Below are 18,322 nucleotides of genomic sequence, written 5' to 3' on the forward strand. Positions count from 1 at the left end.
CCGGTACAGCCGTTGGCCCCCACGCCGGTCGGCGCCGCGCAGCGATGCCCCGGCGGCGGGGGGGCGGGAGCGCCGCGCTGCGGCGGCAGCAGGACCGGGCTCTGAGCAGCACCATGCGCGTCGTGCGGGAGCTGGGGCCCACCGCCTTCCTGCTGCAGGAGGACGGCCAGGAGGGCGCGCCGCTGCGGGTGCGGCCGGCCGCCCTTTCCCCGGCTGGGAGAGCCGGGCACTTCTTCCAGACTCTGCTGCAAGGGGCGACTCCCCTGCCTTGCGGCGGCCATAACTAGGGTCTTCTGCTTCTTGTTCTCTTTGTCAGGTGTTCCTGGGAGAGCCTCACTCGTGCACCTGCGCCACCTTTCTGAAGGAGGGGGCCCTCTGCAAGCACATCTGCTGGTGAGTCGGTGCTCCGCGGCGCCAAGCAGCACGGCAGTAGGGCTAGCAGCGCTGGGAAGAGGGCTGGCAGCAGTTTAGGAACTCTTGAAGGCCATAAAACGTTACCTGGCAAGCGCGGATGTTAAATTTTAACATCAAATTTGAGTGGTGTGGGTGTGGTGATTCTTTGTACAGGCTGAGTACCTCAGAGCCTATCTGTATGGTCACATTTATTTCTGCCAAGGAAACTGAGRCAGTCACTGGAGCAAAATATATGTGGCTTCTACGTAACATGCTGGAATTACCAACGTGTGCCTTTTTGTTTTGTTTTGTTTTTAATGCYGGAAAAAAGAAAAAGGAAATACATATCAGAGCAGGTGTGCTTGAGTTGGAACAAAAATAAATGTGGTATCAAAGATAGTCACATGAGATCCAGATCGTTACCTTTTGGCTATAATATATATATGTATATATGTGTGTGTGTATATATATATACACACACACACACACACACACATATAATTACGGACTTATAAAGAAACCTATGCAGCTTCAACCACAACTGCATAAATCTGAGGGAAGAATTTAGAATGAACCCAGGAATTCTTCAGGGTCGGATAAACTACCTGATATCATCAGAATTCAATTATGAATCACAGCCATTAGTATGAAGTGGCAAGAATAAGCTAGCACAACTGTGATTAAGGATTACTCTTCTGTACTAGAAAATAGTTTACAAGCTGAAGTCTGCAATCTTAATAGTACCAACTTACTTTTGTAATTTTTTTTCCTATCTGACAAGCAGAACTGATTTGCTGCTGCCAGCAGTAGTTGTCCGCTTTTCTTTTCCCTGTTATGGATGTATTATTTATCTCAGAATTTGATAGGCTGAATCAAAACTCATTAAACTGACAGCAAATTACTCACTTTTTTGTCTAAGTTAGTTTTTTGATGGTCCAGTGAGAATAACCAGGTCACTGAAGGAATCAAAAAGCTCAGAAAGTGACAGGAATATGAGCTTGGAGTGGGACTATCCCTCTGATGGTGGTTTTCATTTAAATTTATTAAACTGAACAATTTACATTTAAGATAACATAAGTCAGAGCAAGTCTTAACTGTTCCACTTAGATTATAAAACCGAAATAATGAGTAACTAACTTTACTAACTAACTAACTAACTTTAGATGGATGTTTTCACATACTAGGTATTTCGATTATACATTGTAGGATATTGCTGAAAAAGTACCGATTACCAAGAGATCATGAATGTAAGTATTAGACTCTTTTATGGCTTGCATGTAGAGCTTACCAACTATAAATGCCCAAAGCAATATCCTCTGGAGTTTGGATATAATTTGTTTATAGATCGTTGTCTATCCTCTCTTCCTCTTCCTCCTCTACCTCAAAAAAAAATAGTTCTTAGGCATTTTCCAATTCATTTCATTTTTATGATATGAAACTCTKTATTATGTCACTAATTACAACTGTAGTTTCAAGAAAAATGTAAACATGGAAAAAGCCAAAGAGTGTAACAATTTCATATATATGTATATATATAAAGGCTGTTAATTTATAAAAGCACCTTGTACTGAAGTTAATCCAGAATGCTCTCAAGATGCTCACTTTAGCAGTTTACCAAGTATAGTCACAGACAAATTTGGTGCTTCACTTTATAAGAAATTAGCTGTAGAAGTATAGTTCATCTTTAATTACTTTTTTTGTAGAGAGTCCTTCAGCGTAGTTTAAAATAATTGCTATGGCTTTTCTAACTTAGGGCAACATTTCTACTTTGGCAGCATCTGGACTGGAGTATTCCATGAATACTGCTAGTGTCTTGGAAATTCCTCCKCAGACTTCCAGGGATAGGTGGAAGGAAAGCTGTACAAAATGTAATCCTTTACATTTTGATATCTGTGACCTTGTATCACCAAAACAAAAGCTTTTTAACACAGAGGGTGTAATCTGTATACCCAAGTTAGCTTTCTGACCTGAGTCAGGATAATTTCCTTAAAAAATCTTGCGGCTTAGGCTGTTAAGAGCCAGATTCTCAACTGGTTTGTTATAGTTCCTTTCATAGAACTTACATGGAAAAAGGAAACAAATAACTTAAAATATCCCAAAAATAATAAGTCTAAGTATCTTTTTCTGGGTAGTAGCCATAACAAAAGCAAGTAAACACAAATCAACCTTAAAGAATGGCTAGCATCCAAAAAGTTGCTGCAAAAGACATGTATAGATGCAAAACCAAGCATCTCACAAACAGAAGCTTTCTTTATTTTTTTGCTATGGTATATAATGGTGTGTGGTGTCAGAAATAAGGGTGCAAGGCTTAATTCTTCGGCTTTTGAAAAGTATTTTAGCTTTTCGTACAAAAGTCCACTAGAGAAATAAAAATATTTGCTCTTCATTTTTCCAAAAAATATTTCTAGAAATACTTCCACAGCTGTTCATTTCCARTGCTTAGAATTAAGAAAACTTTTTTACTCGGGCTTAAACAGTTCCATAAAGGCCTTTTGGACTGAAACACTGTTTGACTAATGCATGTATTTAGTGAACCAAATGYAAGCTATTCTTGAAAATTTCATTCTTTAGAAACACCTTGGACTCATTTTTGATTTGGACACCATTTTAGATGAGAACATGCATAAGCAGTGTTGTTAAGAATTTGTGTACAAGCTATATAAAGTGATGTACAACATTTTTGGGGCTGAAACATACCAAATATATKTGACAGAAATGTTTCCTACTGCAATTTATGGATGGAGAGCTATTCCAGGTGAGTGCAGAGTTCTGCCAAAAAGCTTTAATTTTTATACTTACTTTTGGTAGATGCTTTTAAGTTGGGTCTTCTGGAAAGAGAAATCGAAGATGTGCTTCAGCGATTACAACAGGAACAGACACTAAATCCTGAGCAAGCCCTCTTCTCACAAGCATTAAATGAGGAGAATGATAGATTCATTCATCAAAAAGAAATCAGTGTAGAGGATGTCTGTCCCATTTGTCAGGAGGAGTTACTAAAGATGATGCTTCCCATCACTTACTGCAGGTTAAGTATACATTCRTTCTTTGTTTTGCTGTATTTCTAATTACAGAATGTTACAAGGATCTCTTAGTGTAGGCAGCTTCAATTCTCTATGCTTATAGAAAGATTGTGGAAACTGTCATTTGTTTTCTGCAGATACAGCTGTGGTAACAATGTACACATAAAGTGTATGAAAATTTGGGCTGACTACCAAGATGAACTGGGGACTGACACTGTAGTAAAGTGTCCACTCTGCAGGGAAGAATTTGCACCTTTAAAGCTCATTCTAGAAGAATTTAGAAACTCTAGTCAACTTGTGACTGCAGCAGAGAGAGCAAGACTGGACAGGCACCTTGGAATTCCTTGTAATAATTGCAGAGTATTTCCAATTGTGGGAAGGTGCTACAAGTAGGTATTTTTAAATCAAGATTTTGGAAGTATTATGTTTTTKAATATATCTTACAGCTTTTTGCTTATTCCTCTGTCTTTATTACAAGCAACCGAACAATTTCATCCACTGAGTGGACAATATTATTCTCATTCAACTGCAATTAACTTCTGGAAAATACATGTTATAAAATTATCTACATAATAGGCATAATTGCTAGTGGGGTGTGAAATGACTCATCATTCTACAATTCTCTACTGGTTTAACAGTCTTCAATTTGAGGAAGACCTGAAGTGCTTCTTAAATCACCACTACTTATTAGAAGGCTTGGACTCCTCTGACTGGACTTATTGGAGACCATGGGCAATTTAATTAGCTTCCTGCCTAAATAGTACCTTGGAAAAGATGAGCAGTGGCACTCCTATAATTGTCTGTCAAGGTTGTCATGTCTAACATGACTAACAGTGTTTTTCTTCGTGTTTGCTTTGAATCAAGTTCACATCAAATATCAAGAATATGTCTGGTCATTTCAGGTTAAGATGATTTTTTCCCTGTAAAACTGTAATAGCTCTCAAATAATTTAAAATAATAAAAATTCTCATGTGTAAATTACAGAGCCTTATAGCAAAAACTCTGTTCTACTTTAAATTACACTTTCCTGAAGAGCTTGTCYACAAAAACTTCTTTATGAAAGAAATAATAGTTGTTCAGCAAAACCAAGAGTTTTTCCCCTCAGACATACACAATGTGTGCCATATTTGTAAACAAATATCACCGGTAAAGACAGCATTAAAAGCATAAAAAGCATTGAAGCATAAAATTTTTCAAACTCACTTTCTGTGCAGTACATCTTCAAAACAATTCTGTAGAATGTATTTGGGATTGTCCTTTTCCAACTAGTAAATTTAACTATTCCTGTATCGGGAAATGCTAACTATTTGTTATCCTAACTCCTTACTCTGTGTTTTTGTTTTTCCTTTTAGGTGCACTGAGTGTATTGAGTATCACCTATGTCATGAATGTTTCATTAGCTTTTGCCACCCTCCACATGTTTTTGTCTTCAGACAGGTACCAGACAGGTTTTCTTTTTTGTATCCTACCCTGACCTATACAGTATTAATTGATCTCATTTTCCTTAAACAAATCATGCAGAACCTGCATTGAATTAGATTTATCTAAAAGCAATATGTAGAAGGATACTGAGATATGAAAATTTAACACCTTAAACTAAAAGAGGTAGTTATCCTCTGCCTGCGTAAATTATAATTGTGGCACTCATGTGGACAGCAGATGCAAATACAYCTTAGTTTATTTAACCTACCTTTCTAGTTTCTTTATATGGATAAGGCCTTGTAGTTGGCAAGGTGATGCAAAAAAAGTGTCACAGTAACCCAAAGTAAATGACAAGGCCTAGAACTAGAGCAAGGAAGCCACAAAATTAAGGAGCTCAAGTGTTTCACTGTGAGTTTGTACTATTCTACAGATAGCCGGTTCTTTTTTACCATTAGGTTTCACAGTCAGAGCTGTGAAAATCAGTGAATTCAGGTTACCATAACAACTGTAAACAGATACATTTAAACTTGTCTTTGAATTTAATTTTGCTACCACTTYGTCTCTAGATTTCTAGAAATATTAACTCTTCAAGTTTGCTTCATGAGTTGTTTAATTTCTTCAAGTCTTAGTTTAAGACTTCAGATGCCTTTTGTTTCAGGTTTTGCAGTAGTTTGAACAAGAGATTTCACYTAAGATGCCTGTTAGTTGTATTTGCCTCAGTAAAAATAGTTRGGAAACAAATTTGTTGAATTGTTCTTAGCTCTTCTTTCCATCATTTACAAGAGAGTTTGTATCTTGTGTTCAGCTTGTCTCAATTACTTTTGCATCTTACAGAAGAGAAATAAGAGGTGGAGATCTCTAGAACAGCTTTCAGAATTATCAGCCCAAGGAGGAAAATTTAAAAGCTTTAATCCAGGAAATAATTCTAACGAAGCAGTATTAAATCTTCAGGAGAAGTAAGAGTTAGTCTTTTTCCATACTGTTTTTTATTAGAAGAATTCTCTAAACAGTTTCTTTACTTCAGCAGTATCTGAAAAAATAATTACTATTGAACAATAATTTTAAAACAGTACGTAGTAATTAATACTTCTAATAAAGCAACAAATCATCATAAAATAGTTATAATTAATTGTACTTTGCAAACTAATTATTTTAATATAATTTAGAAACTTACACTACAAATACTGAAAAATATTTAAAGTTTTCAGATTCAAAATATCCCTGGTTAACAGTATTTAAAAAAAAGCCATCAATTTTTCATTCCTAAAAAACTGGCATAACAAATGCTGATGAGAACTGATAGCTTTATTGTATAGCAGTGAAACACATCATACAGAGAAACAAAAGCTTTTGCTCTTCCCTGTATCTGCCACATCAATATACAAGGCTTCTCACCAGGAAGACAGTAGTACCTGATGTAGTTGCTGCATGCATAAAAGATCAACATACAGAAAACCTCAGAAAGTCACATTCCAGAATCATCTCAGAAATGAACTGGTACTATCCAAATTAAAGCCCACAGATATTTCTGCACATTTGTATTATGAACATCTCTTCTGGGTAGTCATTCTTTTATACAATATAAAAACCTTCACCACCATTTTAAAGTTGATCAGACTTTTATCTCTGCCTTACTCCTTTGTCAAAACTATTTTAAAAGCCTACTAAAAAGAATGATTTACAGAGATATTTACGCAAACATTGTTYGCTTGTAATTAAAAACTAGAAGAATGCTACTTACTACTAAAGCAGACTACAGGATTAGGTTTAAGGGCTGTAATTAAGAATCTGGATCCAAATGAAAGCAAGATGTGATCCCACATAATTTCAAAACAAAGGTAGTTTTGCAAGCGATTAGAATATTTGGGTTAATTTCTTGACCCTGTTACAAATTCTGAGCTTGAGTCATGGAAAGTTTTGTACTTCCTGTTCAGAGAAATTGACGTAGAAATTAMTGGGTAAAATTTAATGGCCAATATGCAGCTGTTCAGGCTAAATAAGCATATTAGTTTTTTGGGAGGTGTGTCCACTCATGTCTGTCATAATAAGATCAACATCACTGGAGTGGCTGTGGTTTAGAGGCTTGTTTATCCTATTCAACAATTAAAGGTGCTATTAAAGAGAAATTTCTATCAAAAGTAAACTTACCATTCTTAAGTATTCAGTTTTATTTGCTGTTTCTCCTAGTTCACTCAACTGCTTTTTGTTTGTTTTGTTTTAGGACTAGTTGTACCCCAAAGAGCATTGTAAAATCTTTACCCAACATTTTAGTTGGAAAACATAGYCATTTACTTGCTGCAGGTATTCAGTGTAGACGCTGCTTGAAGCCCTTTCACCTTGGTCAGCATGTAAGACTCCTACCATGCAATCATAAGGTAAGAGAAAACAAATTCCTCTAAATGTTAAAGAACTAAATCTTAACCTGTTAGCTTGTAGCAAAACAGTTTTTCCACAATTCACACTGATACCTTCCAGTACATAATTTAACCGAACCCTCAAGGCACCATAGAKAAGGGTGTTCAGGTGGCTATTTTGGAAATTTGCATGCTGGTTTAACTGTATGCTGAAGTCTTAGTATCTGCTTTAAGACACAGGAAGCATACTGGTCGGAAGTGGCATCTAAAAGCAGTTTGTACAAACTGATGGCAGGGAACAGCATATTGAAATGGTTTGATATGCGATTCTCTCTTAGTGATGAGCCAGACTCAACTAATTCACTCTGCTTTCTTATCCTTGGAGCTCAGACAATGTGAAAAATATTCAGAACAAGTATTGTGTCAAAGATACGTATACTGTATGAGTATTAATGACAATTCACATGCTCTTCACAGTTCCTTGTTATTGATATTTACTTCTCTACAGAACAAATTGTGAATAACATGGGAAGCAGTGGCTGCACGTATTTCACTTCATTGCACTTTTGTTTAGGGGTTGAGTTCGGTTCACTATTCATTTTCCTCCAATTCCCAATGCATTCAGCAAGAACTCAGTAGCCTCTAGAGCMAAATTTAAACATTTAAAAATTTAGACTAGATACTGTTATTTTRCAAAGATTTAATCTCTCTAGGGTATTGAAATGCTGAAATATCGTCTGTCCAAGTTTGCTATTTGATGGGCTGAAGCCAAATTAAGCAGCTGCTTTCTGTGATCCTGAGCTAGTATCATACTGAGTTAGCACCCTGCCAGCCTTTGAGAAACATATTTATATCTGCTGAGAAGTCTGCTGAGAAATTCCTAATTTCAAATATTTAGCCGCGCAGCCTCGATTTGTCTCAGTGCTTTTTGCAGGAGATGAGTTTGTCTTGAGTATGGAGAGCCTTGTGCAAGTCGCAGTAAATTTCAAAATGTAGAATTACATATTACCCAACTGACCTGTCAGGTTCATCTTTGTTAGTTTGTACCAGCACCTGTAAACAAGTCCACAGAAGATACCCCTTTTCAGATTTATTTAAATAAAGCTAGCTTACCTGGCTAGAAGTATTTCTTCATTGATGACATGATAGCAGCAAAATAAATCCAACCCCTTGATTTGTTCACTTGCAGGGTCTTTTACAATCTCAGTAGTTAATGCCCTTTAGATCCACAATTGATATGGATAAAAAAMCAGAATTGGGCTGAAAGGGAAGGTTAGCAGAATCAGCACCGATTCTTTGATTAGTGAACATGTATGTAATTATATTTCTGCAAAATTTTGTTGAAGTCACTTGATTATTGAACCACCTGAAGAAGTGTGATTTATATGTCAGTTTACAGCACTTAGTAAAACTTAGCTAACTTTATTCAGTCTATCTGTATCCAAAGTTTAGAATCTACTAATCATATAGATCAGCAACATAGCCCCCTGGTGAACAACAAAGTTAGTCTGGGTTTGCACACATCAACTCGGAGAAGAGGCTTTTTTGAATTACTGTTATATGCAAGAGCAATCAATTGATTGGCCCATACTTAGCTGAAAAGTATTATCATGCAACAGCTGACTTTTATTTATTTATTTTTTTTTAAGTTTCATAGGGAATGTATTGACAGCTGGCTACTGCACCAAAGAAATACATGTCCTATTGATGAGTATGTTRTATACAATCCTCTGATTTGGAAGGATACACCAGCCAAACATGAAATCCACCCAACAGGTTCTCATAGAAATGTTAGCAAACTTGCAAAGCAAGCGGAACCAGAAATTTTTGTATCTGGAAATGGATTATTTCTCAAGCAATCACTATCTGAACATACATCAGAAAGTTCTGAAAGTAGGTTCAAGAAACTTTATAACAAAGATGTGCCAGACTCTCTAAGCTCTTTTGAGACATCATTTTCCAGGAATTCAGATACCATTAGATCTAGAAAGGATGACACTCRTAACGCTGAGAGAGGCCCATACCATTTTGACTGTAGCAACGYGAACAAAGTAGCTCCTTTTAAAAAAGATACGGACTGTGATAATTCCACAATTCTAAGATATCCCAGGGAGTTGAATTTTGAAATCAATCTGGGTGCAGCAAGCCATTCCTCAAAAAGGGACGATAAGGATGTGAGAAATGCCAACCATCAAAGCAGGCTTTTAACAAGACGACCACCTAAGCATAATCATCTGAACATTAAAGCAGCAAACACAGATCTGCTATTGGAGGGAATTCCACTACATACCAGCTCACGATTATCTTGGTTTAGATAATATAGCTGTATGTTGCTTTCTTACTCCATACATAAGAGTTCTTAGAGAACACAAAACAAGTTAATAAATGAATAATCAAATGTCATCAACTATTGCTACTACAAAATTCAACTCGGTGCTGTGCGAAACGTTCAGACTAAATCTGCTAAAATAAACACAGGAACTGATACGGCTGGTGTAATGTGTTGTAGGAAAAAAAGTCATACACCTGTAAAATTGACACTATTTCTCATTTTAACCTTCAATCAAAAGACTTACATTTCTTTATAGAGTAAAATGCAAAAAGCTTTTATATTCTTGAAAGATCAGTTAAAGTATCTTACTCAGAGCTGTAATAAACGAAGCCAAACCAATATTAACATTGCCAAAGTAACAGTATCAAATCTACTGTTTTCAGTGAGTAATAACAAAAAACAGTCTAACACAGAAAAGCTGCTGCTTATTATCTCAATAAGTATTGAAAGATATAYACTAAACTATATACTATAGTTTAATGATATCTAGTGCTCAAAGGAGGAGCTAAGCTTCCAAATGGTAAACAGAAAACTCTGGCATTTTCAGTTGCATATATATAGCCAAGCCAAAGAATTACTGAACCTAAAAATTATTTCTTAAATGGCAATATACTAAATTCAGCCATGTCATTTCATCATATTATACTTATTCCCAATAAGTATAATAAATATTTAAGCCCATCATTAAAGTAATAATCCCAGCTCCCACATCTGGCTGCCCTACCCAAGAAACAGGGATCAGATTTAAAGTGGATATAAATGTCTGTCTTCAGTAGAAACGGAACAGGCACTGACTAAATTAAGAACTGATAAATTTTTGAGAATGAGGACAATAACAGTCTTACAACTGGAATGATGGCAATCAAAGAAATATATGTTTTTAGTGGTATTTATCAAATAAAGTGTGTAGTGAGACAGGTATGTTCCTGGACAGTTTATGACTTCAGGGGCATTTAAATAAAAATTAAAACATTGATAACTTTTAAAAACTATTTATTATATTGCATAAGCTATAACATTTTACAAATCTTAGTTACGTTTTCAGCAACAAATACATTAATACTGTAGGAAATACACTGAGAAATGAAGACACCTCTGACAAAATATAAAAAGATAGAAATACTTTTTAAAAATGGTGAATATTAAGCATCTTTCAAATGAACAATATAGTATTACAGTGTTCGTGTGTTTCTGAAAATTATTACCAAAAAAATGAAGTGCTTGTTTGAATGTACAGCTCAAAAATGCAAGGTGGTGACCACAGCCCAGTGCCATCAGCTCATCTACGCTTCAGCACTTCCAAGATGGGTTTTAATGAGGCTTCATACTCTAACGAGCACTAAAAAGTGCCTTTCTACACAATACCAGGATGCTGTGAAAATATTTACTTATTGTTATAATACAGACTGAAGAGCAACAAGTGCTTCAAATGAATTACATCAGTTGAAATGAGGAACAACATACCAGTATATTTGGGAAGGGAGAGTATACAAATTTTCAAAGAATCTTAACTGAAAAAAAAATCATTTGGTAAAATAATTTTAAGCTGAGAGTGCTAGTTTTAAGCATTATGACAGTTTCTTCTGCCAGGCTTACAAAATATATAGCTTCAAAAAAAATTTTTTAAAACAAAAAACATGGAATATTGCTTTTAAAAGAAAACAAAGCTCAGATTAAAGTCATTAAGAAACCCTCACATTTTTCAATTTAATTCTGTAACAAAAATATGCAGGCCTAGTGTTAGAAGAATGGCACAAAATAGTATGAACTACTATTAAAAAAAAAAAAAAAAAAAAGCAAACCTGTCGATGCTTGGGTTAGGTAAACAATGCAGGTTAGACTCCCAGATGAGATACAGTTTGGTTCTAGGACTGTAAGAAGAATTGAGTATCTAACTCCATAAACTTTCTGCTTCTACTGGCCAGGAAGGTTAGGAGCTGAAAAAGGGTTTTTATTAAACTAGTAACTTGCATATATAAATAGTATATTAATTTTGTTTTTGAAGTTAAAATCATACCTATAAATCGAGTGATTTCAAAATGCTTACTTTTAGCTTAAATTGAATCAAATCCTGCATGTACATTTTTAAAAGATACAGCTCTTCAGATTACTACAGATACACTTTTTCCCCCTTTTCAAACATAAAATACAAAAAGATGGGATTACAACATGGGGGAGTCAGTATTCCAACATAAAAACACTAGATCTGCTTTTAAAAATATTATAAAAGTTACATAATTTAAGTATGAATTGGGGGCTTTGGCTAACAAAAAAATATACACGTGTGCTTTTCAGATAGTCAGGTGTCCCACTGGTAAAATAAGTCTGATGAAGGAGAAAGGCACTTCAGCAGGCTAATTTATTGTCGTATTTTCCATATATGCAATATTTCATATGCAGCAGCAGACAGTGGATGTAGTGCACTGCATTTTAATTTGCACATTGCTACATTAGTAATACTATTAACGTACTTTGCTTTTAACTAATGAGAACAGTTTAGACTAGTGTCCATTCATTTCATCCTCTTTGGTACAAATTACTGGACAAAAGCAAAGCAAACAACTAAATGCTTTCATCCCAAATTATTTTGTGTGTCATCTTTTCTGGATCTGCATTGGTAAACCATCAAATCCATTTGTGCTTTCAGGTTTGTATGATACCAAACATAGGGTTCTCCATTATTTTCTGGTAGTACTATATAGATTTTTATTTTCAAATCAAATAGATTTTTTTTTCTTTGAAATTAYTCCCTCTTTTGAATTCTGTAGTACCTGTATTTGATAGCAATCAGTAAGCTACTTCCAAATAGCTTATTCTAGGGAACATAGGATTACCGTGCATGAAGCTATATGTTATTTGATTTGATCACTTCCCTTGATTTATGATACACCAAAGTAATCTGAGCCACACAGCTAATTTTGCATAAACAGGCCTAGGCTAAATCTGTCTGCTACTTCATCAAAACCAGGTAAGATCTGGAGCCAGTAMTGCACTTGGGCAAGAAAAGAAGAATCTCAACATTTTGTATTGTAACCACAGGGGAGAAAGCATATTCAAGTTTATTAACCACCTTTCATCRTAAACGTGAGACATAGTTTAGTCTTGAGTCTGTAAATACTTTATACATGTACACATGGTTCCAAGTGACATTTTTTCAAGAGATGGTGGTGCAAAAAGCATCTTGTGAAGAATTAAAACATAATGCTCACAAACYTTTGTGTTCTTTAAAAAGAACCAATTCCACAGAAGCCCAAGTACCAGACTGAAAATAAGCATCAGAAAGAAGCTGTACCCTTCCATTCACCCCCGCAACGTCTCCCTGACAGGGGTTTATGTTGCCTCAGTCACAGGCCACTTCTCTTATTCTCAAGGCAATCAGCCTCCAGATTCAAAGAAATCAAAACCTCTGAATGTTTCCATGGGCTCTCTGGGAGCAGTTTGTCATGAATCTATACTATTATTTCTTGTATAGACATAATTTTAGTGCTGGCAGTTTAGCYCTGCATTAGAGTTGAAATATTAAGCCAGCATCGTCTTTGATTCATACAGATTCTCATATAAAAATAATATAGATTCTATATGTAGAAATACAGACAAGCACTAGTGTGACCACAAAGAGAAATTTCAGGATAATGTTTTATCTTTCTACCTTTGTACCTATGTACACATCATGTACAGTATCTCTGGAATAAAGGTTTCTAGAACGCAGTGTTGTCCTAAACTCCATTTTTTAATGGTTGTAAATACAAAAAGAATTCCAGTCGCTAAGAGGTAACATGGGTTTCCAGTGCATAAATTTTAACATACAGCTGGAACGTGAAGACTTAGGCAACACACTTTATAAATACTGAATGTAAATATGAAGTATAATTTTAATTATTGTACAATTATATATAGATTTTTAAAATCAAAGATTTAATGCTCATGATAGGGTCAAGGAAGAATTCCCTGTCATTGTGTGCTTAGCCACTTCAACTTTTTCACACAGCATTTGACTTGCCAGATAAAACTGTAGCCAATAATTCCACTCTGCAGACTAGTTTCCCGTATTCTGACACGGGAAACAGGTTATGTATTTGCTTTTAATCTAAAACTAGACTTAAGCAAAACCTTTTGAAGCATTACCAGCAGCATAAGACATTATGTGGCAAATGCTGGCAAGTTACACACAGAAAAGCTGGCGTATGGGATCTACAAAGAAGGCAAATACAGCCATTGCTTGACTGGCCTGGATGAAAGCAACAGTAGGCAACAAGGCAGTCTTGAAAACGGTATTATCAGGACYGCCAGCGTACACTCCCCAGAAATTAAGTACTAGCAATTTAATCCCTGAACAATTTAACTACTTCACTAAAAAAAATGCCCACACCCACATTAGACAAGGCGGGAGCAAAGTTCTAGTAGCGTACCAGGCCACAAAGATCCTGAAGTGAGGTGTACGGCCAGAGACATGCTACAGCTGTTTCAGAACCTATAAGGACAGGTGCTTTATATACAGATAGGTCATTTCTATATATGTAATGAGATGCATATTTTCCAGAAAGCTTTATTCTATTTTTCTTCCTGCTCCTGAGAAGCCTAGCAGCACGCAGCTCTTGCAAGGTCTATTCCCTTCCGACTTTCAGTGTTAGAGCTAAGTATGATCTAAGAATGATGGTACAAAACTGAAATCCGCCGTAGTCCGAGTCAGCAAGCGTAGCAGGCAAAAATCTGCACTAAATCAGTACATCTTCAGGCATAGTTCTTCTGAAATCCTAAACTTACAGCTGAGCTTCTCAACATTTCTAATCCTTCTTTGGTGAAAAAATACCTATTCTGATGCAAAATAGGTATGCTGGAGTGCAAGACTTCATTCCTTTGAAAYTGCATATACAAAGTGTTTTAATTTTTTAATGATACAAGTTTGAGGAATTACTTCCTTTTGGTATGTATTATGAAACAATGCATTAAAAACACAAAGGATCTGCAATATATTTAAATTACTGTAGGTAAACAAAATGGTATGTAGAGACATATCAATTTAATAYTGATTGATATCTCAAAACCATTTAGCTTGGCAGGGATTTTCTGTTTGTTTCACAGAATATATAGTATTCTTTTTTGGCTTTTGGAAAAGGGACTCATCAGAAGTGAAGCAAGTCTAAGAGAAGGGAATTTTAAACATTAAAGTCAAATAATCTTTCAGCCTAAATGTGTGCCTATATTCAAAATTTAACAGACTCCTAATATATGTAACAAAGCAAAGGATAAAAACAGCACTGTATGAGGTGCTAAAGTAAGACAAAACCCGATGGCACTCAATAAATATCTGTTGTAAAAACACATTCTGTAGAGGAATAATGAATTAGTTAACTAAAAATTAGTACCTAAGGTATGCTAATCTGGCAAGCCATCCTTATCTCTAAAGAAGATGAATTGTATAATTAAATCCAATTCTTTTGGCAAAACAAAATTACAGATTTAGTTGCACACACCTCTAACTTACTTTGCACTTTCACATTTGTGAACTCAACAGGAATATCATCACGAAGCAACTGCGTACTAGAGAAAGTCAGACATTCAAATGTGCTGCTATTACCATCCAGGTTACTTCGCATACTCTAGAAACAGTTCCAGACAACCCCAGAAGAACAGGCCTGTTTAACAGCAGTGTCTCCTGAGTGAACGCTCCCAGAAGCCCAGCTGCACAGGGTATTTCCCCACTCTTGAGTGCCACCTTTTGCCACATCCTGACTGCAAGTTCGGGCTGGATCTAGATACGCGTTTTCTTCTCCTTGCATGCCCAGCTTTTCTGTGGAAAGAAATCCTGAAGTATGGGCACAGAGAGMGCCACAGTGTGTTCATTAATGGCAAATAATGGGGCAGGTGCATCAGTACTGCAGGGCAGACCATGGAGTGCACCTGACCCCTGAATTTAGGAACAGGCATAGGACGTTTGGGTCTTAGTATAGAACCTTAAGCACTGTAGATTATTCAGGAAATATTTATAATCAAACTGCCAAAGCCAAAATGCTGGGACTTAYTTCATCAGGAAAGTAGCCTAAAAGCCACAGAAAGACTATACTACTATACAAAGCACATTAAGGAGCATGTTTACTTTTCTGTTAGCCAAATTTGAATCTATCACTTTGACAAGATGAACATTAAAAATAAAGATTATTCTGATGGCCTTTTCCTTCCTCTGTACATATCTTAGTTACATATCATGCATTCATGACTTTTGGTATCATTTAACTCCAAGATGAGTTATAAGCAGTATTTATTTTGTGTTACAGACCACGTTTCGAGATCCGCTTCCTCATGCTCATTTTAAAAATTTCATAAAAGTCTGTTTAACCCCCCTGTGATGCACAGCCTAGGACAAAAGTAGCTCAGGCTGGCAAAATGTAGGCACATAAACCTCTGATGATCTTCCATTTTTTTAAACATAAAATAAAAAGCAACAATGATGATCTTTCCCATTACAGAAATCTATTTCAAAAGCGTAATTTGTCTAAACTTGCATACTTTTTCATTATGGGCCACACTCTACCTTAACTTATAAATCTGCAGGAGTCGAAGACTATGATTCAGAGCACAACTGGCTCAACAGCATGCAAAACAGAAGATACTGGTAATGAAGCCAAAACAAGCCCACTGGAAGCAGAAGTAGCAGCAGTCCTCTTCTGCTGGAGGCAGACACATCATAGCAGATGCTGATCTTCGACATCCGCAGTTCGCAACAAAGCAGGTTAAACTGAAAGGGTAACATTTTAAGTTAAGACAGCAGGGACTGTGAACAGCAGTGGCCACAGAACTTGTACACTTCTTCTGCCACCACTGTAGGGAACAGCAGCAACCTTTCGCACGTTGGGGGGCACACAGAGGGCAGTACTCCTGTAGAGCTTGCTGATAAATCCAACAGAGCTCATCTGCTGGTGTCTTGAGACTAATTTATGAAACTTTATACAAAGTGGTAGTGACATATCCTTACAAAAGGTCACATATAAAATACTGTACAGATGGTCACGTTTATTAGGAACAAGGCTGGGAAATGGCATTAACCACTCTACCAACACATTCGCAAGAAGTATAAAAAACTTAAGATGTGCCTACATTTCTCACTGTGCATTCCAAGGGATGCATCCAAGAACGACAGGCTAATTAAAACGTGGCCCTTCCCTATACTGTCAGCAAAAGTCGGAACTGAAAAAATTTAACCATAGCATTTCTCTGTTAACAAATAACACTGAATATCAACTGCTCAGTTGAATTTATAGTAACTCAGTCTGCATATTAAAAAAAAAATGTAACTTTTCTTGACACTAGAAAACAATGTTTCTATTGTAAACCCAACACTGCAGAATTACACATGAAACCCAGAGGGCATTAACCAGCAGGGAGAGCAACAACACAAAGCACATTGTGTTTTAATTTATCGGAATAAGCGGTCTTTCCTCTCTCTTCTTCCAAATATTGGTTTTGCTATCTCTTTTTGTGATAGGTGGTCTATCCCTTTTTTTAGCTAGAGGGATGCTAGACTCACGATTTCCTGTTACAGCTTTTCTTCTTAGACCTTCTTCATCATGCTGTTCTGTGTCAGGYCCATTCCCTCCATCCAGAATGTGTCTTACAGCCTGGTCCTCTGGAGTGCAAACAGTGGTTCCACTTTCACTGCTACTCAAATCCAGATCTTCCAAGTACAGGATCTTRGAATGAGGCATATTTTTAATGAAAGTTTTCTCTCTCTCCAGTTTCCTACCAGGATGATGCTCATTCATGTCCACACCAGAGTCCAGACTAGTGTCATTACTCTCTGTTTTTCTGCCCTTTTTCAGATCTATAAAGGAATGTCTCACCTGAGCTATTGGTTTTCCATCTAGGGACACAAACCATGCTCGAGGGTGTGGAGATGGTTTTCCTTTAGAGAGTTCCAGTAATGTTTGTTCTGAAATACCTTGAAGTTCAGACGAAAATGGAGTCATTACAACTGCTTCATTCAGTGTCCCAGGAACAGAGACAGATTCCAGTAAGCTATTAGTGTACCGGCTCCAGTTTGATGTTTGAGAGGATAAGCACTGTTGACCATCTAATGTGCTTTTTTCATCTCTGCAGACAGAAGGCTGTGGATGAGAATGTCCTGGCATTTTGGGTAGCGTTTGCATGTAGCTGTCTCGATTCATGGGTTCCATCATGGGGCTGTATACTAACTGCCCTTTTCTTGGCAAAGTTGCTGATTTAGCTGCATGCATTTGTTCTGGTGAGTGGAAAAGGTCAGAGGTTTGAAGAACAGCAATCGGGTGATTGTAAATATGCATTAGATGTTCTGGAATATGGGAAATGCCATACATTTCCTCTTTCAGTGGAAGGTATCTGTTTTGGTCTTGAATGTCCTTTGCAGCCTGGGAAATACTGTTGATATGCTTTGGCTGCTGTAAGTGTCTAACTCCAGCATTAGGCTCCAAGGCATGGGTTGCATTTCTGGACTGACTAGTTTGACAGGATGACTGATAAGAAGCATCCTCTGTGTAGATGTTAAAATTGTCCCTTGATTTTCCATCTTCTGTTTCTGCAGATGCCTGTCTTTGCGGGCTGTATGAAGAAATCTTCGGTGCATATAACTGTGACTTATCTTCTAGCTTTAAAGACCCCTTGACAACACTGGTGTGATTTATGTGAGTTGTTGATGTTGTCTGGTCTTTTTTTATGACCTCCAGCCTAGTTGTATTTTTTTCCTTCTTTTGTGTGCAACCAAAATTGTCCCTATGCAAAAGAAATGCAAGATAACTGTAGAACACACTAGGAAATACTGGACCGTTGAC

The 18,322-nt window shown here is 36.6% G+C and overlaps 2 protein-coding genes across 3 annotated transcripts in view; one reads left to right on the top strand and one right to left on the bottom strand.

Moving 5' to 3' along the window:
• Positions 1-13,230, top strand: ZSWIM2 (zinc finger SWIM-type containing 2). 2 transcript variants are annotated; one of them, XM_085321850.1, is made up of 9 exons: positions 1-188; positions 317-393; positions 1,600-1,640; positions 3,202-3,418; positions 3,551-3,802; positions 4,766-4,850; positions 5,670-5,791; positions 7,057-7,210; positions 8,839-13,230. In XM_085321850.1, exons 1-9 carry the CDS (start codon positions 45-47, stop codon positions 9,505-9,507), a joined length of 1,761 nt encoding a protein of 586 aa, XP_085177976.1. In that variant the 5' UTR covers positions 1-44; the 3' UTR covers positions 9,508-13,230. The 2 variants fall into 2 exon arrangements, with proteins under 2 accessions (XP_085177976.1, XP_085177983.1); XM_085321857.1 differs by lacking the exons at positions 4,766-4,850; positions 5,670-5,791 and having other exon boundaries at positions 91-188.
• The window catches only part of FAM171B (family with sequence similarity 171 member B), an 18,339-nt gene continuing 10,514 nt past the window's right edge, over positions 10,498-18,322 (bottom strand). Inside the window, exon 8 of the mRNA XM_085321113.1 lies at positions 10,498-18,263. Within this exon, the coding sequence (XP_085177239.1) occupies positions 16,931-18,263 (1,333 nt within the window). The 3' untranslated portion in view covers positions 10,498-16,930. The remainder of the gene's footprint in view (positions 18,264-18,322) is intronic.

This window comes from Rhea americana, unplaced genomic scaffold, assembly GCF_003343005.1.
Source record: "Rhea americana isolate MKP2758 unplaced genomic scaffold, rheAme1 scaffold_12, whole genome shotgun sequence".
Lineage (NCBI taxonomy): Eukaryota > Metazoa > Chordata > Aves > Rheiformes > Rheidae > Rhea > Rhea americana.